The sequence below is a fragment of the Paramacrobiotus metropolitanus genome, unplaced genomic scaffold (genome assembly GCF_019649055.1).
Source record: "Paramacrobiotus metropolitanus isolate TYO unplaced genomic scaffold, Prichtersi_v1.0 Parri_scaffold0000076, whole genome shotgun sequence".
NCBI lineage: Eukaryota > Metazoa > Tardigrada > Eutardigrada > Parachela > Macrobiotidae > Paramacrobiotus > Paramacrobiotus metropolitanus.
Genome location: NW_026570296.1, coordinates 5,166 through 24,584, shown reverse-complemented (window position 1 = coordinate 24,584; position 19,419 = coordinate 5,166). Strand labels below are relative to the sequence as shown.

The following is a 19,419-nucleotide window of genomic DNA, read 5'->3' as shown; positions in this document are numbered from 1 at the left end:
TCAGCTGATAAACCAAACAAACGTCTTATATCAGCGTGCGCACTATCGGTAAATCAAATTTACACATGCCGTTCTATTATCAACATCAGTATTATGAGTGAGCATTTCCATTCTAACCCGCTTATCTGCCTCGTGGTTTTCGGAACCCCGTTAGTTAGGCTGTGCGTAACATCATTATGTAGTGGTAGGCTTACTCCAAAGTATTTTCCAACAAAGACAGAAAACCGGCAACAACAACTCGAACTATTTTCCAACAAAGGCAGACAGAAATCTGTGGCTGCACCTGTTCGCAGAGCGATAATCGTCAACACTCTACGGTATAGCTGTATGAAACGCACGAAAAACGGTGCTTGTCTCTCAATATTTTTAAAGTACACGCTCAGCATTTCCTGCTGAATTTCAGTACCTAACTGCGATGCTCAGAGATGTGCTTGAACATGTTACAAAACCGAAATATCTAAAATTGCAATATCAATTCTGCATGCTTCGCTTTATGTGATGTCCATCTTTCTGTATCCTTCTTCACTGCTGATGGAGGAGATAGGTTCCATGGTCCAGACACCAGCGCAGTGCGAACAAGGTTAACTTTCGCAAGGCGTGGACTGGTATATTAGCCAACGGATTGTCCAGGTTGAGAGTCAAACGCGCATCTCCTGATTGCCACTGCCTCAAAAACTGCAAAAATTCGTAAAGATGTGATACAGGTGCATTGTAAAGACATCCGTGGATAGTGGTCATGCCCCTTGTATTAACATTGTGGAGAATTAGGTTGAACGTATCGAACAACCGTTAAGAACAAATACAGGGGATCAAAGGAAGAAAAAATGAGGGGTTTCTGCGTACGAAATTCGATGATAAGCTGTCTAAGCAGCTGACTGTGTTTCCTACCCGTGCTGACCAGCGTACCAAGAGTACTTGTACAACATACAAAACTAGCAGTCTGGACTTCCGTTTCTATACCTAAATTTCATAGCTGCATTAGGTTCAATTCATTTCTGTACCGGAGAATCGTACCGGAGAATCTAATGAATCGTACCGGAGAATCTAATCCATTTCGTACCGGAGAATCTAATGAACTGGGCCGGGGTACTGGCTGATCCGGCGTTTCTCAGTTACGGTAAGCGTAACCATAATTAATTTCATGATTTCAAAGCCCTTTCTAATCTGTTCAGCGCAAATTCCCTCGAACCACTGTATACCAAATTCGAATTAAGAAGGTCTAGCAGCATCTCAACTCGAAGTGCTGGTGTAATTTACTGATGTCGTCTACGTCACTAAGGAGTAAGTAATGATTATGTGATTTATGTCTAACAGGCAGGAAGGCGGATAATCGATGATGGATGATCAATGAAACTGAATCTAGTCATCTACCTTTCTGCCGAGTCCGGCAGATTGACAACAGATAAGTCTCCACCAATCGGCCGAACTTCGACAGAAAGGTAGATGACTAGATTCAGTTTCATTGATCATCCATCATCGGCCAATCCACCTTCCTGCCGGTTACATACATTAACGCGGTGCTGTATGTTGTACGTAGTTGTACGAGAAGCTAGGCTTTGCAGGTTACCTGCAACATGAGTTTTCTCGGTACCGAATGTGTATCCATTCGGGTTTGCAGCATTTGCACGCCTTCCTCGCTCATCGGTAGGCAATTTTCCTCCAGCCATTGCCGTAAAGCCTGCGGTTCTCCGCTTTGATTTGTGATGGTAACGAGCTGGCCTGCTTTAACTGTGGCATCCAAGTCTGGGCATCGTTGAAATCAAAACCTGTCCTGCTAAGGTGCACCGTTTTCAAACCTTTCCCAGTTACACCTGCACGAGTCGCCATCCATAAACAGCAGTCCTTTTGTATATACATTTTTCAGGATTAATTTGTCACAGATGTCTTTCCACCCGATCGAACATGCACAGACAACGAGCTGGACCAGCTGAAGATATCCGGTGCCCAAACGTACCAATTACAAATAGCGATGGACTGCAACTTGATGCTTTTTGCTTTCAGTAGATCAATCAGAACAGCGATGGGATCGGTGGAGCGGGAAGCTTGTTGGCCATTGCCCGTTAATATGATGTGTCTAGTTGATTGGCTAATATCTTTATCGAAAACACAGGCAAGCTCGTCGTTCTCATACTCCTGCAGGTTGAATTCCGTCCGTAAACACGTGGGAACGGTGGTTAACAGGGTGTGCCAGGATCTACACACGATTCGGCAGTTGAGTTGTTCCCAAAAGTCCAAAAAGAAAAATACCTGACGGAAGACTTCGATAGGTAGACAGGTGTTTATACACGATTGGTAGTGGTACCGTGTACGGGATCTGGAGGCCTAGTAAAACCAGTCAGCTTACTTTTTTGTGAAAGTATTTGTGATAGGACATGAAATATTTAGGGTACAATTATAGCTTAAACGATTCTCGAAGTAGTAGATTGCATTTGTTGTACCCCGCAGACTACTCCAGTTCACTACTAAGTCTTTACCCTTTCAGTTACGGTACAATGCTACCACTTACCAGGCAGGATTTGAAAAAGAAGCGCTTTCCGTGTCCTTTTTTTCCAGCGTTCCGATCATTCTCGTCGAGCTTTTTCCGTCTAGCCATCATCCGAAATATCCCGATCTTTGAATAAAATTTCAAGAGTCTGTAGTGCATCGTCGTACAATATGACAAAGCCACGCTTAAAGTCATACGTAATTGCACCCAAATGTGTATTTGCACGCGCGAGCCTTTGTAGTACTGTATATGCTAGGCATATACACTGTAGATAAATTGCAAATAAAATATCCTAAAAGACAAAATTGTTTCCATGCAAACGATAATTCTTATAAATTACCGACAATGAATACTAAGAAACTGCCCGCTTTCAAAATAGTACGATAGCTGTACGTACCGTTTCCCAGAAGGACCATCCGCAGTGGTCATAGCAGTTTATATAGATCAGTTTTCCTGTCATGACCTTCACGAGTATCTTATCGCGCCCATGCTCATGATTCCACCACTCAAAATCTTTGCGGCTTCGCGCCAGTGCAAAAAGTGAAACTATCCAACACGCCGATGAACTGTGCTGTTTATACCAACTTAACATTAAAGGTCGTCGTTCCCCTGATGCCATGATCCAAGAACGTTTCACCACTTCCCTCACAATTTCGCCCTGCCGCTGGGTCTCGACATAAGCGAATGTATAAGACGATCCCGCGATCACTCTGGCCAGGTACCAGCGGAATGCCTCGTTGTCTGAGCCCCGCCACAAAATGTGTACTGTGTCCCCAGCGGCGAAGCGGAAATAGGCAGTGTGCTCGAAGCACCGGTGAAAAGGGATTGGTTCAGCACGGTGGTCGGGATATCCGAAATTAACGATAAAGCCTTCTGAGGCATCCATATCTGTTATCAGACCATGGCGGAAGGACCCATCGTCAACTTCAGAACTTCTACGTCCACGGCGCCATAACACCATATAAGATCGTGCTCGAACATAGCAGTATATGCCGTCTTTCGCCTTGAATGTGACGTAATTAACCGGTATTTAACAAAAATTTTGCGGCAAACGTATGCTTTTAAAACTGCAGATGGTGGGCACGTCGCTAGCAGCCTAACTTTGTGATATCAAAGCACTCCGTGGAACAGAAATAAGTGAGTTGGCAGAGAAGGAGAAAATGTGCAGAACATGTAATTTGGTAGAGACACCACCATTCCCAAATCCCAGTGATACAGTTCGAGATCAGTGAGACAGCAAAACATCCGGTAGACCTGTTAATGAGAATGATGGGCCAGTCTTCGTCGATTAAAGAGGGTTTTTCCCGTGCCACGTACGCGGGTTGCAGCAACGCGTAACGCGAAGGATCAAGTCTTGGATCTGTTACGTGGGGCCTTATGGGCGCCCACGTACCTTCGACGGCGAAACAGCGGCGAACCCGGATTGAGGCTTTAATGCCGAAATCTAACTCGCGCACCGTGGCGCAGCAACACCAGACTAATGAGATCGGATCCTACAGCCAGCGCAGCTGTGCTGTAGGTCCGTCAAACACCACAGAAATGTGTGGGATGGAAATCCCCAGAAACAGCGAAACACAACGGCGAATGGCCAATCGTGAAGGCGGAGCTATCGGCCTTCACATCCCTGTACTGTCCAACACTGAGCCCCTGCGAAGTGCATGAAAAATGGCGGTATGCGCCGTAAATAAGAAAATGTCAGTATGCATGCAGTAAAAGTAACATAAGATCAAATGAGAAAAAAAACACTGCGTAGTACAGGCCCGTCCCTGTACTATGTCCAATTGACTTTACTACCGGATACACGGTTCCACTTCGGGCGGCTTACGGTCCGGTCAGTCCAGGTCGGGTAAGGTGGTCCGGTCGGCTCAGTCTTGTCGGCTCGAATCCGGTTCGGCTCAGGTCGGGTTCCGGGTCAGGTCGGCTCCGGTTCGGTCAGAGGTCGACCTATTGGGTCAACGCACTGTCGCGAAAGATCCAGGGTCCAACCCTGAAAACAGGCAAGTTCCGGTTTCTTCAGCAGGGAAAGGTCACGTTCTGGAGAAATTTGGGCAGGGGTTTGGGGCATCGGTACGCTCGTGACCCTGCAAACAAACAAATACGCTGCTCCGGTGGGGATATTCCACTGCTCCGTCCGGGTGAAGGTCGCCATCCCAGGAAATACGGGCAGGGCTCTGGTGGGGGGAATTCTTCGGCGTGATGCTGGTGGTCGATCCGGCCGTAGGGATCGGAGTTGGTGCTGCTGGTCGCGGTGTATCCGTTCTGGTTTCCGCTGAATCCGGGCCGCGTCCGCCGTCGGCATCGCAGGAGACGATTCTCGCTCCGCGGCATCATCTCCATCGCTTTCTGGTGGAGGCATCCAATGCGTTCCGCATCGGGGTGCATTCTGCACGGCAGGTGGCTTATCCCGGGGGGCTACGGATGGAGCTCCATACCGGGGGTTGCATCGGCAGCGATCTGGTCCACAGCTCAGAGGTGGCCCGTGAGCGGGGCAAGCGCGCTGTGGGAACACGATCGTCACCGTGATCTGCTACCATGTTACGTGGGGCCTTATGGGCGCCCACGTACCTTCGACGGCGAAACAGCGGCGAACCCGGATTGAGGCTTTAATGCCGAAATCTAACTCGCGCACCGTGGAGCAGCAACACCAGACTAATGAGATCGGATCCTACAGCCAGCGCAGCTGTGCTGTAGGTCCGTCAAACACCACAGAAATGTGTGGGATGGAAATCCCCAGAAACAGCGAAACACAACGGCGAATGGCCAATCGTGAAGGCGGAGCTATCGGCCTTCACAGATCGTAGCTCCATGTAGCATAATATGCTACATGGAGCTACGATCCAAGACTTGATATGCCGATATAATATTATTATATCGGCAGCGGCGTGACTCACCCGCCGTTGAGCGGGAATGAGCTACCAGCACATTGTGTACTGAGCTGATCACAGTCCTGTGCACTCTGCATGCTATCCTCGTCTCAAAATAATATTGATTTATCGATCGCTTCTGTGGTTACTCACGCTTACGCGTGCCACTAACGTAAGCGTTTAGAAGCGATGCAGCGCAGTCCAGCAGTGATACACTTCTCTGCATCCGCGGAAGTGTAATTCTTGACTATTAAGCAGCGTTCCTGCAGTACACGGTAAACGTTACGAGACGTAGCCGCGTAAATGCGGATAACACACAAAAAATTAACAACAGAAGTATACAGAATGATGTATCGTACTCAAGGATAATCCGTAAAGCTGCATTCTTGCACACCAGGTAAAGTAGAATGGTTTACTAATCATTTGCAGAAGCACAATGCGGTAAAACGAGACAGTCTATAGCCCCCTGCATACGGTTCAGCGCAACTTCCGCGGGCATTCCTCGAAAGACTATCGTTAAACTTCTCATAACGCATGAATGTCAATTATGCAGTAGCATGGGTGACCCGCTATTTCGTCTAGTCGAACAGACACGATGTTGACTCTTCATGAAGTCGAGCTACCGTTCTGTTGGTACATCTGAAGTTTCGTAGCTTTCTTAGTTTTACTTAGGCTTTATTCTTAGATTCTTACTTTTTAGGCTATCAGGGTTCCTATTTTTCTTAGTTTTTCGGACATTTCTAAGCCGTCTACCTCGTGCCGGTGGACTTTGTGACGGTCGACGAAGCTTTTTTCGATTTTATGTCGGTGAGCCAACACTGTGATCAACGGATGTATCGTACCGGTGGCGAACAACCGCAAGCCGGAAGAGAACAACAGCGTCAGTGAGATCACCGCCTTGGGTTCTCTGGTCGCAACTGAAGCCGGAATTAGGAATTATTATTGTATTAAGGATATTAAGTACAAGATCGATAGATAGTTTTGAGATCTCTATAACCATAAAACTTCTGGAAAAACGGACAACGCTATTAGATCCGGGATAGTTCAGAAGTGGCCGGCATGTGTTTTTTTTATGAAAATATCGAGCCGGTATTAAGCCGGCATCAAGACCAGATTGATCCAACCTATCTTAAAGGTCACCTTGAAACTTAGAAATATTTGCCTAGATACAATACAAAATACCAATTGACATAATTATCACACTAATTAAACCGAAAAATAAATAAATTATTGTACCTATTCAGACACTCGCGTTATTCAAACATTGCTGCCGGTGTTGCCGAGCTCGAAACACGTTTAAAATCAACCGATATAAAATGTAAAAATATCAAATATAAAATCAATACGAAAAATCACTGGACGAGTGAGTGACTGAAACACTATCACCGACCACTGAGCGGAATCTCTAGATGATGAGTGGGTGACCGAGCTACCACCACTGACCAGTAAGAAAAATCACTAGGCAAGTGAGTGACCGAAACACCATTACTGCCCACTGAGCAGAATTTCTAGGTGAGTGAGTCATCGAGCGGACTTTGCTTTTGCTCACCCAACGGGCTCTGTGCACTGGACAGTAGTTGTAGCAGGGTCACATCCTCACCTAGCGATTTTTCTCCTTACCTAGCGATATTTCTTACTGGACAGGTTGAGCTCGGTCAGTCACTCACCTAGTGATTGAGTGCGTCAAAAAATCCCTAGGTGAGTACGTGACCGAGCTACCACCACTGTCCAGTGCCCAGAACCCGTTAGGTGAAAGAGTACCGAGATACCACTACTTTCCAGTGCACAAACTCCGTTAAGTGATCTAGTGACCGAGCAACCAATACTGTCCAATGCATAGATCTCGTTGGGTAGATGGATGACGGAGCTGCCGATACTGTCCAGTGCATAGATCCCGTTACGTAGATGGGTGGCCGAGCTACCAATACTGTCCAGTGCATAGATCCCGTTAGGAAGATGGGTGACCGAGCTACCAATACTGTCCAGTGCACAGAGCCCGTAAGGTGAACGCGTGACCGAGCTAACACTACTGTCCAGTGAACGAACTCCGTTAAGTGATCTAGTGACCGAGCTACCAATACTGTCCAGTGCATAGATCCCGTTAGGTAGATGGGGGACCGAGCTACCAATACTGTCCAGTGCATAGGTCCCAAGCAGTTCAGTATTATAGATCAGTATTGGTAGCGTACTACAAAATTTAAAATTTTCCTTAAGTTGTTAGTTTTTATACCGCAGAAAAGCGGCGGGGCTCGTAACCAAGCTACCAGTACTGTCCAGTGCACAGAGCCCGTTAGGTGAACGCGTGACCGAGCTACCACTACTGTCCAGTGCACGAACTCCGTTAAGTGATCTAATGAGCGAGCTAGCACTACTGTCCAGCGCATAAACTCGAGACCGAGTTACGAGTACTGTCCTTTGTAAAGATCCCGTTAGGTAGGTGGGTGACCGAGCTGCCAAAGCTATCCAGTGCACAGAGCCCGCTAGGTGAGCGTATGACCAAACTGCAATATTACTGAGCAAAATAGAGCAGGGCCTGCTAAGTTCTTAATGGGTGACCTATCTAGCACCACTGTCCAGTCTTAGCGTCCTTTTAGTTTGTAATGTGATACTCTCGTGGGTGATTTGATTCGGATGGTTTTTCGCTAAGAAAATTTAACAAAAAATGATCTGTAAAGTCAAAGTAATTGCGTTCGACTGCACGAAACCAAAACATCCATTTTTTTATAAAATTTTTGTTATCGGGCTCTTCAGATTTATCCGTTCTAAGTTAACAATCCGTAAACCGGCCAAGGAGTTTAGAACCCAAGAAACGCGGAGGCGAATCCGAGGCTGTTTCTTGTACTATACTAACGCTCGTAACAATCAAAATTACTGTTGTTTTGTTCTTAACCTTTCTTTCCTGTGTGCTTCATTTTTCAACCTTGTGGTCTGACCGTACTTGCTATGAGCAATCATTTTTCCTCACTGCAATAACTAACAACTGCCTGAACCTTTGTATTGTTTTCCCTGCCTTTTTTCCTGCGGCTTGATCATACTTGGTTGTCGAGTGCCTTGAGAAGACACTCCCCGCGCCGTCTCCCGCTGGGTCTTCGTTGTCCATCTGGAACCGGTACCGAAGCACAAGAAATGCCCTAGGTCACCTTTCTGACAGCTAAAGTTTTAGTGCATCTGCAAGTACAGTGTTTCTCACCCTAAATGATGAAAGGATTCGACAGTACGGAGTATTCTTATTACCGTTGTCCTTATCAACGTCGGTTGAAGGATTCGTTTCGTACACCATTTGGGGCGTCAAAAATGACGTTAAGAAAAAATCTATACGCCAATCCTATCGTACATATTTTCTCAGAAGACATTTTTATTTTTATTGAAGAACAGATAAAAAACACTAATTTCCAGAAAACATTCTGGCACAAAAACCCAAGTTGTAATGTAAAACGAGCAATCCCAAGCCTAACATGCTTACAGAGTTACACCCATAATAAACAGTTGTACACTACCCTTAAACTGACCACTGTCCAGTGTCCAACCGTCGCCTACCGATCAGCCTCCCTTCCTTCAGCGCTGTCCAGAAGCCTGGCCAGACTATGGGAATAAGCTTGTGCTCTAGAAAATGATAGCTGACTGTACTAATTTAAGCTGAATTCCTTCAAACCAAAATGTGTCATCGATAAATGTGAAACGCTGCCGGTTGGAAATAACGATGGTACAAATGCAACCCGTGGCATAGACAAGCATGGTTTTATTTGCCGGCCTTGACGTCATAGGCGATTCAAACAGATCAGCTTTTGAAATTCATGTGTTCCCAAACCCAGCCACTAATGGCGCTAATTTGAAATTAGCGCCATCACGATACATCGCCACCCTGTTGCGGTAGCCAGGCCATCTGTCTCTCTTGTCTCCACACTCCAGCTTATGAATCTTGATTTACGAATCTTGTCCATTTAACAGTGTCACCATCGATGATAACTTTCAAAATTGGTTATTGCTTTTTCACGCTTTTCCATCATGCTTCTGATAGACTGTTGGTTGTTGCATTGTCCACTGCAGTAAAGGGGCATCGCCATGTCGCAAGAAGACATTAAATTCCTTATTATATTATTTATATTATACAGTACTCTAGGCTGTAAGCCTGAGACTGATTGTATCCGGAAAACGAAAATACTTTAACTTTTGACAAGATCTATCCGTAAGAAATATATCACACACGTCTCTTCTTACCATACGCCGCTTCTTTCTTCACTGCTGGTGGAGGAGGTGTTTTGAGTAGCTTCCGGTGCACAGATACCAGCGCAGTGCGAACAAGGTTAATTTTCGCAAGGTATGGACTGGTAAACAGGCCAACGGATCACTTCTGTAACTCATGTAGTCAGTGAGACGTGCATCTCCGGATTGCCACTGCCTCAAAAACTGCAAAAGTTAGCGGACCTGTGATAACTTGGAACAGCATAGGCGAAATGCAATAGCATAGGCGAAATCAAAGGCGACTAAATGATTAGATAGCCCGAAATTTAATTAAACTACAATCCAATTCTGGTTAGAAACCTAACTGCTGGCTTGCAATTAATTCTGTACATGCTGCGATCGTGGTAAGCTAGAAGTGAACATAGGGACCGCTTAGAAACAGTCAAGCAACTTTACTAGACAGAAAACCATCATCATTCCGCCCCTTCCTCCGGGAAAGCATGAAAACATTTGCCTTTCTGCACAGAACCATTATGGAGGCGAATCCACTTCCATAGTGGTTCGTGGCGTTTTCAAGTGAACCTGCCACTGGTTTGCCCCGCCGGTTCGGTTTCAAGACGACCAGCAGCATCTCCAGGTAACTGTCGATGCTGCCGGGTTATGCCGCTCGAATCCGCCCAGTCTGTCCGGCCACCTGATACCACCATCGGCACCAAGGCCTGTACACTCAAAATACAGCGGGGAAACGCGGCTCCAGTCATTGGTGCAATGGAAGGAGTAGAAAAGTTTAATGAGCTCTTTCTGTTGTGATGTAAAAATTTTTAACCCTTTTATTAACTCATACATGTTTACTTCATTTGTATGCCGTGGACACTCAAGCGGCGTTGTGTTATGTAGTTGCACGAAAAGAACTTGCTAATGTTTCGCAAGATACCTGTAAGATCATTTTTTTCGGTAGAGAAACTGGGTCTACTGTTCGGCTTTGAAGCAAACGGAGTCCTTCCTCGCTCATCGGGGGACAATTATCCTCCAGCAACTGCCTTGCAGCCTGCATTTCTTCCTCGTGATTTGTGGCGATGATGTACCTGCCCACGTGAACCGTGGCCTCCAAGTCCGGGCATCGTGAATCCCAACACCTGTACTGATAGCTTTCACGCTCCCTTCTGACAGCTTCCTGATAACAACCGCACGATTCGACATCCACAAACATCAGTCCATTAATACGTACATTCGCCAGGATTAATTTGTCGCAAATGTCTGTCCACTCCGATCGAAACTGTAGAGTCAACGAGCTGGACCAGCTGAAGACATCCGGTGCCCAGACATACCAATTGCCAATAGCGATTATCTGCAGCTTGATATTCTCTGCTCTCAGCAAGCCAATAAGAATCGCGACAGGATTAGTACGGCGGGAACGGTTGCAGTTGGTATTACCAGATAATATAATTGCTTTAGTATATCGGTTTACATTTTTATGGAAAGCCAAGGCTAAATCGTCGTTCTCATATCCCTGCAGGTTAAATTGCATCTCTAAGCACGTAGGAGGGGTTGTTAATACCAAATGCCAAGATTTGCACACTTTGCGACAATTCCGTTGGTCCCGGAATTCCAGAAAGGAAAATATCTGGCGAAAGAGTTCCCCTAGTAGGAAACGTTTATACACGGTTCGTACTCATACTGGTGCAGCCTTGTAGATTTAGAAGCCTGAAAAAGTCAGTTTATCGGATTTATTATATTTGCGAGAAAAAATTCCTCTCCTTGTAAATAGCTGTAATACTGTATGTAAACTGAGTTTTTTTTGCGTTTTTCCATTCCACCGCGGCGCCAACTGATGGTTTGCATACCTTTTTGTGCAAATAAATCGCACGCGCGCAACACCCGGTTATGGAAGATACAAGGAAGATTCTACATGCATCGTCTGCGTATGCAAAGCGAAATAACCGTCTCGACCAATAACCATTCTTAAAATGAACAAATAAGAAGCCTGTACAGATAGATGCTGTTGCCGAAATGCTCATTTCACATCCCGAACGAAAGAAAGGGCGTGAAAGGGAAAATTGTCACACTCGTACCAAAGGTAACAAAGGCCAAAGTACCAGGTTAACGAAACTGGACTTGGTTAAATTCGTTATGACCTTACCAAGCAGGATTTGGTTAGGAAACGATTCCAGCGTCCTGTCTTTTTCGCTTCCTTCTCACAAAACTTCCTATTCTTCTCGTTGACCGTTATCCGTTTAGCCATTACCCGAAATATTTCGATCTTTAAAAACAAATACAAGCGGTTTTAAATAGCGCCTTATAACATCATAATGAAATTTTGATGTTATAAGGAAATGTCGATGTTTTCAATTTTCTAAAATTACGTTGTACCACAGGTGAAATAAAACACAATACAAGCGGTTTTAGTACCTCGACACAATAGTGTGACCAAGTTGCTCTAAAAATAACATTGATGAGTAAAATTTACGTATTGGCACACCAGCCTGCACAGATGCAGTAATTTACAAATCATGAGAAAAAAGCCATTGGCAAAACGGTCGCCAGGTTTCGGTTGCCGCCAGACTGCAAACTTGTGTTGCTAAACCACCAAGAAGAATTGCTAACTCGATGAATTTCCAATTTCTTAAAAATATTTCTTCAACATTTCAATTTTTTCCATAAACAATCCCAACCTACACGGTCGATGGACATTTTCAAACCAACATAAATGAAAACAATCCTAGTTTTCATACCGCAGAATTTGTGGAATGGTAACGGAAACTAGTGAGTTCAGCCATTTTTATAAAAAAAACGCTACGCCGTTTAAGCGGTCCTTAATATCTTTGGTTTACACAAAAGTGTTCTACAAAATTGTCCGCTTACGTATACTAATATACTGTATTACAATTACCGTTTGTGAGGAATACCATCCGTATCGGTCGTAGCTGTTAATAAAGACCAGCCTTCCTCTCTCCACCTTCACGAGTATGCTTCCGCGCCCATGTTCACGATTCCACCACAAAAGTCTTCTCGACTCCGCGCCCGTGCAAGAACTGCAACTATCAAACTTGCCGAAGAACGGTGCCGTTTAAAGCTCTCTAACTTTAAACGAGGCCGCTCCCTAAAGGCATGATCCAAGACTGTCGCACCACTTCCCGCGCATTTCCTCCGGGCCGCTGGGTCTCGACGAAAGCGAATGTATGAGACGACCCTGCGATCACTCTGGCCGGATACCAACGAAATGGCTCGGTGTCTGAACCCCGCCACACAACCTGCACCGTGTCCCCAGCGACGAATGGACGGTGGGAAACTCTCCAGAAACATCGGTGAAACGGGATTAGTTCAGCATGGTGGTTGGGATATCCGAAATCAATGATAAAGCCTTCCGCGGCGTCCACATCCGCTATCCGACCGTGGCGGAAGGATCCATCGTCATCCCGTACGTCCACGGCGCCATAAGGCCATACATGATCCTTTTCACAGATATCGCTGTATGCCATCTTTTACCTTGTGACGTAATTAACGTGCAACTAACTTGTGTTACTAACGGGACGGAAAAATCGTGCAACATAAAACATTTTTAAAGCTGCCGATAAAGCGTCGTGTTGCTAACTTTGTGATATTACCGCAGGGCCTGAAATAATATAACCTCAGCGTCATAAGCGAAGATATAATTTGGTAGAGACACCGCAATCTCGAATCCCGATGATGCAGATCAAGAAACGGCAAAACAAACGGTAGGCTTGTTGATGGGAACGATACGCCAATCTTCCTCGATTAATTAAGGAAGGTTTTTCTCGAACCGTTTGCGCGTGTTGCAGCAACGCGTAATGCGAAGGATCGATCGAGTCTTGTATCGCAGCTGGGCATAGCATGCATCGACAACAGCGTGGAGCGGAGTGACTCACCCGTCGTTGATCACGAATACGTTGCCGGTCAAACAGAGCGCTCTGCCCTATCTATCCTCCTCTCAATACGCCAGATATTATATCGATCGCTTCTGAGTTTACATACGCTTGAGCGCGAGTGAACGTTTAGAAGCCGTACTTCTATAGCTCAGTCCAGCACTGATACACTTTTCTGCATTCGCGGAACTGTAATTCTGGAGTGCGGTATATAATACCTATATATCCGGTGGAAATAGATTTTAGCGGTTGCCCTAAGAACTGCAGGATGCGCCCTTATAGACACTGTATGGTATTTACTGTTAAGCAATTCTTTAAGGTCAACCTTATCTTAATGGGCGTTGGTGGATTCTACAACAGGTAGAGGGCCAGTTCGGCAATTTATTTCCTGTTGAATACCAGACAGCCAAGTCTTGTTTACTTTGAAGAAAAACACGAATGCCGGCCCATTTATGGGATGGTCCCAGGTTCGCAGCCAGCGCGCGAATGCACCGCGGTGATCTTATCACGCATGCGATGAGTAACCGGCCGACAGTTGTCATTAACCGCGGCTAAAAAGCGCTGTCTCTGCTCGGCGACCGTGTCTGTCCCAGGGAAACGCAGATAAGAAATCAGTACTTTCATCGGACGAACGGTTAGACACCGTCTGCATTCTATCTCGTGGCGCGGCTGCGGCCAGCCGGCATCGGTGCACAGCATTTCTAGTAGCGCGAAATTGCTGACGTGCTTTACGCGCTGCTGCTAATCCACACCATCTGCTCCCACACCGTCATCAGGGTGGACAGGGAGCGGCATTCCGACGCAGATGCACCAACGGACAGTCCGGAAGTCTAGTCAGGTCCAGATTATGATTAAGAGTTGTACACGGATACTCTTAACCTTCGTTATCCGGTGGGCTGTGTACAAGTTTGCCACGAAACCTCGCGTTCTGTCGTCGCGACGCTGGTTGGCAGTCAACCCCACTAGGGTTGGTGTCCTCCAGGTGACGCTGCGATCTAACATCGTTACGAATTTGTAAACAAGATGGTCATGCTCCACGAAAAGAGTGCGTTATACCAGTTGGACTGTACCCGCGGGCCGCATCGGACCCATGCCGACCATGATAATTATGTCTGTTGTCTAATATATATTTTTGTGACACAAGTCTCCACACCATGCGCTCGTTACGTTACGTTACAGCAGTGGGCATTGAATACGTTGATAATATGGACATTATATCGTTGCCTTCTATCTGCTGAAATAATATAGCAAGTGACCGTTACGGGCGCGAATGTCCCCTATTCCAGCACAGGAAACGCCATTATACATGGTACGGCAGCCACGCCGTTTTCTTCCGTGCAAAACTACTCGTACATATGTCAGAAATCCGAATTACAAGGAAAATGTCCTGCGACTATTGGCACAATCCATATGCCTAAGCAGTTTATCTTCTACAATAGTGCAGCGTTATTACTGACGTTATGGAAACAGCCAGCAAAACAATCCCATGCCAAATCCAAAATTAAAGTAGTGCAATATAACAGTCTTCACTGTACAAAACATACAGATAATTTAAGTAACCACAGATTCTATATTTTCGCACGTTTGCTCGTTTTCGCATCGGCTAAACTAAAAATTCAGATCTCAAAAAATTGTCAGTAAATAAAATAATTGTTAGGAAATGACCGCGTCTAAGGTACTGTTGAGGGACAACATAATTCCGTGCATTACGTTGCTGCGATAGTTCCGTACACTGCTGTAATTATTACAGAAGCAGCTCAAAGCTTAAAGCTTAGAGGCTTTGATCATGATTAGGTTAATTTAAGTGCTTGAAGTGCTCTAGTTGGACAGATCAACAGTGTGCCACAGGGACAGGGATAGTCTTCGATAGGGAAATGCGGGATATATGCTTAGATATACGTAGTTGAATAATGATGACAGCACAGACACCGGTCGTTCCCGCTACAGGATAAATAAGCAAGTACGCTTAAGCAGTACCCAGCTACAAAAAGATCGACGCGCGACAATATTGGAAAGGTGCGTCTCCGTTACACATGACCGCCAGAAAGCCCGGCTATCTTATGTCTGACTTGGAGCCCAACTTTTCGCGCGGTGCTGCACGGCATCATGTACCGCCTCTTCCTCCTCCAGCCCGGACTTCTTCTCAGAGCCCGAAATAAGTTCAGGATCTTCCGGCGCCTTGGCGCGGATGCACTGATGCCTACTGGGCGGGGAATTCATGACGCCGTCGCCCATCCCGTTCGCCCCTTTGAGGATCGCACTGGCCTCGCGCCGCCGCCGTTCCAGATGAAAATGGGGATCGACGCCTTTGTAGAGACCCGTCTGGCCGGCGAGGACGCGGCGCCTGCGGCGATTCTCCTCTGATTCTTTCTGGATGGTGTAGATCGTCTCGGCCAGCAGCTGGTAGTATTCTTCGCGGGTATTGGCCTGCTCGTACATTTCCGCCTCCACTCTGCGGGCGTAGGCGATGAGGCTGGTCATGAACTGTTCCTGGAATGCCGACTGGTCGTTGTACGGGATAATGGCTTGTACGCTACGAAAATCATAAAAACATGTTGCATTTCCTCTTTCAATACACCTTTTTTTGGAGAAAAATCAATAAAATTCTAAAAAAAACCAAAAACGTTGATACTTTTCCAGTCTTCGGATGCTGCGTACTTGCATCCAGTCTAAATGCTGTGAGGAGCGGCGCGCGGTCATTCAGCGTTTAGGCGTACAAAATCTTGAGCATTATACCGCTAATGTCCAACGTGGTCTAGCTGTAAGTGCTTCGCGTTAAAGCCTGGTGGACGGGGGTTCGATTCCCTGCGTTGGCAACATTTTTCGGAATAATGCTCAGATTTCAGGCTTATTCAGGCTTTTCAGGCTCAGACCGCCGCCGCTAGGCGACGTCCCCTACAATGCGTATACAAAAGTACAAAAGATGCACACTTAGCAGGCACGAAGACGCATGAGATAGCCAAATAAGTGCTCGATCTCTGATCCAGTTAACTCTAATGTCAAGATTTTCTTTCATCCACTTTGATTCCGTCTTTGAGAGCAACCGCGTTGCAATTAGCACGCACAATTTCTGGATAAGATGGTTGCGCAGCAAGTCGGTACTGGCCCGCCCGTCGGGGCCCACCACCTGCTGATGCCAATATTTGCCAGCGACCTCATGCGGAACGAACTGCGGATGATTGACCAGCGGGGAGTTGGCGGAGGGGAGCGACATGACGCCGATAATGGTGCTGGACGTCGACGCCATCGACATCCCGGGGCGGGAGACTTCCGGCGGCGGACTCACCATACCGCCGTTCTTCATGGCGCGTTTCTTCCGGCCTTCCCGGGCTCGCTGCCGGCATCATTATCCTCCGTATCTTGCAAGTCGAGCTGCTGCATCCCCTAGGTGAACGCGTACACCTCGCCGTTCCACAGGTCGCCACCGCCGGGAGGCAGTTCCGCCGCACCACCCGGCGTCTGGTGATCCTGGTAGACCGCCAGCGCCACGTCCAGATCCGGCAACGGTCCGTTCATGGAAATGTCGCCCGCGGGCGGCGAAGACCGGGTGGCGGTCAGGCCGGAATTTTCATCTAGTGGCCACATGCGGGAAACAGCCTCCGCACTCTGTGATGCTGGAGGCGAAAAGAGTAGTGAAGAATTCATTTCCCTGACGGCAGAGGAATTGGTTACGTCGTTAGACTTGCCACCTGAGATCCTACACAACAATTAAAATTTAAGTACCACCGTTGTCCATGCCCAGTGGTACGATTAGCGTACCGCCTATCGGTGCGTCGATCCTTCCGAAGAGGAGCTGCGGAATCAAAGGTATCTTGACTCTTCTTCGGAACGAAAGGTCAATTATTTTTGCTTTCCAAGGGGTACGCTTGAGAGACAAGAGGAGAAAGTATTGAATCTGCTGTCAGGGCGGACGCCATGACTCCACCCTTTTGACTTGCTGTTGCTTTTTTGCTGTTTCTGTGGATTACCATCCTAGTCAAATCATGCTGTTTGACTGATCTGCAGCACATTCACACTGGCTGCAGAACCCGCTTTTTTAATACTGTAGATTGGTTTTGGTGTGCGACAACACCGCCAATAAAGTCGATGTTTCCACAAGTAGGTAAGTACTAAATCCTCGTATAATTCATTTTGTTATTTTACTGTGTTGAACGCTGTGCTTTTTTTATCAGTGAACGCTTAACACTATTGCCCATGAAAAGACGAAGATCAATAACTGGTGCTGGAGGAGACGGGCTAAAGCTGAGTTCACAGTTCACACCGACGCCGGTGCCATCGGATGTGAGCTGGTAGCAGACGCAGGATTCGACACTATGGCAGCGAATGAACTTGACCATTTTTTACTTACCTTAGGTTAACAAACTGTGAGAATTTAATTTAAATTCAGTAATGTGCTCACTGAATTTTATTATTTAACTAAAAGAATTATTAAATGAGGTTCGTCATGGGCCACGACGCTGTTGGCATCTCCGAGCAGCTGGTAAAATGACGTAGTGAAAGAGCAAGAATACATTAAATACTTTTACTGAAACAATTTTAAAAAATCATTGTTATTAATTAGGTAATGATTTATGTACTAATTAATTAATTAACCTGTAATTAATTTACTGGAAAGTTCTATGCGCACGGAAATTTTCCGGTCGCATAGCTAATTTGCTATGCGCCCGGAAAATTCCGGGCGCGTTGTGAAACGGGGTCTTTAAGTATTAATTACACGCACATTAACCTTCCTACAACAAAAATAAAAACAGAACTGAAGATTCCATATAGAAATGGATTATTAGGGATGAGAACGTATACATCTTTTCATTTTGGAGTTCTTAACTAGCTGTTTACGAGCACTTAGCGTAAATTATTTGTTATACAAAATTAGAAGTACAGAGTACTACAGTAGTACTGCACGTACTATTGGCGCGCAGAACTGACAGAAATGACCTTTGTAGGATTTTTTGGGCGGCTGCGAACACTATATTAATTCAGAATAATTTGTTTTAAAAATCTGTTAATAACAGTTACTGAGCTGTGCGACTGGAAAACGTCCGGTCAGCATTATGCTGTTTTTAAATGCGCTCAGTGCAACCGTACCGGAAGTTCAGAACTGCGATGATGTACAATACATGTTACCAACCTTCTGCGATATGCACATTCAACAAGCACATTCAAATTGTGGCGGAATTTCCGAGCGCACAGTAAACTGACTATGCGCCCGGAAAATTTCCGGCCGCATAGAAGTGACCTACTTTATTACGTAAATACTTTTGTAATCTGGAAAATTAAAATAAATTCAAATAAGTTAAAAATAAGGAAACCGTTATAGGCACCCCCTAAAACCCCCGTTTACTATAGGCACCCCTTTTCACACCCCGTTTATTATAGGCACCCTTTTTAATTTAATATAAAATATGTATATACATTGTATAACACATTTTGTATAACACATTTTAATTGTATTCTGAAATAGTAATGCAGTTTTATTCGGATAACAGCACAACAATTTTTTGCGACGCCGAGTTAAGTACATCAGGCTTTCCAGCCTACAATAGGACGGTTAGGCAAATCAGCCAGTCTAGAACGAATTAGTATCGCGTGTTCTACTGTGACCACAAGGTCATCTTTCGCGGTAGTCAGTTCATTAACTGCCTTCCTTCCAAGACGTTTAGGACATCGTTTTATTTTCTCAGCCAGTAACACTTCGGCCAACCATTCCCTTTGAGCAGAGGCTTTCGCGAATACAGTGCTCGCCGGCGATACTCCAGAGATCAGTTCAGCAATGTAAGAACACACCATCGGGCCGCATTGATTGGACCCCGGCAACTGAAGCTGGACAATCGGAAATACTACGGTGACCGGATTCTGTTTGCCACCGTACAGCATGGACAGCTGCAGTTGGACGTGCGGCGACAGCGGAGCATTCGAACTGTTTTCTCGGATGGCCTTTTAATTGTGTGACAGAAAATGGTTTGAGCCATACAGGGCCTGAATGCATTCCATTCCTGCCGCCAGA

The 19,419-nt window shown here is 46.0% G+C and overlaps 2 protein-coding genes across 4 annotated transcripts; both read right to left on the bottom strand.

The window, feature by feature from the left end:
* Positions 1-171: 171 nt before the first annotated feature.
* LOC129595274 (uncharacterized) lies at positions 172-13,316 on the bottom strand. 3 transcript variants are annotated; one of them, XM_055492223.1, is made up of 8 exons: positions 12,422-13,316; positions 11,672-11,791; positions 10,466-11,235; positions 9,568-9,756; positions 2,883-3,739; positions 2,507-2,611; positions 1,568-2,322; positions 172-675 (listed from the first exon to the last, which is right to left on the bottom strand). In XM_055492223.1, exons 5-7 carry the CDS (start codon positions 3,444-3,446, stop codon positions 1,867-1,869), a joined length of 1,125 nt encoding a protein of 374 aa, XP_055348198.1. In that variant the 5' UTR covers positions 3,447-3,739; positions 9,568-9,756; positions 10,466-11,235; positions 11,672-11,791; positions 12,422-13,316; the 3' UTR covers positions 172-675; positions 1,568-1,866. The 3 variants fall into 3 exon arrangements, with proteins under 3 accessions (XP_055348198.1, XP_055348199.1, XP_055348200.1); XM_055492224.1 differs by lacking the exon at positions 10,466-11,235; XM_055492225.1 differs by lacking the exons at positions 10,466-11,235; positions 11,672-11,791.
* Positions 13,317-14,863: 1,547 nt separating this feature from the next.
* Positions 14,864-17,642, bottom strand: LOC129595307 (uncharacterized). The gene is made up of 2 exons (XM_055492265.1): positions 17,175-17,642; positions 14,864-17,112 (listed from the first exon to the last, which is right to left on the bottom strand). The coding sequence occupies exon 2, from the start codon at positions 15,894-15,896 to the stop codon at positions 15,474-15,476; it is 423 nt and encodes a 140-aa protein (XP_055348240.1). The 5' UTR covers positions 15,897-17,112; positions 17,175-17,642; the 3' UTR covers positions 14,864-15,473.
* Between the last annotated feature and the right edge of the window lie 1,777 nt (positions 17,643-19,419).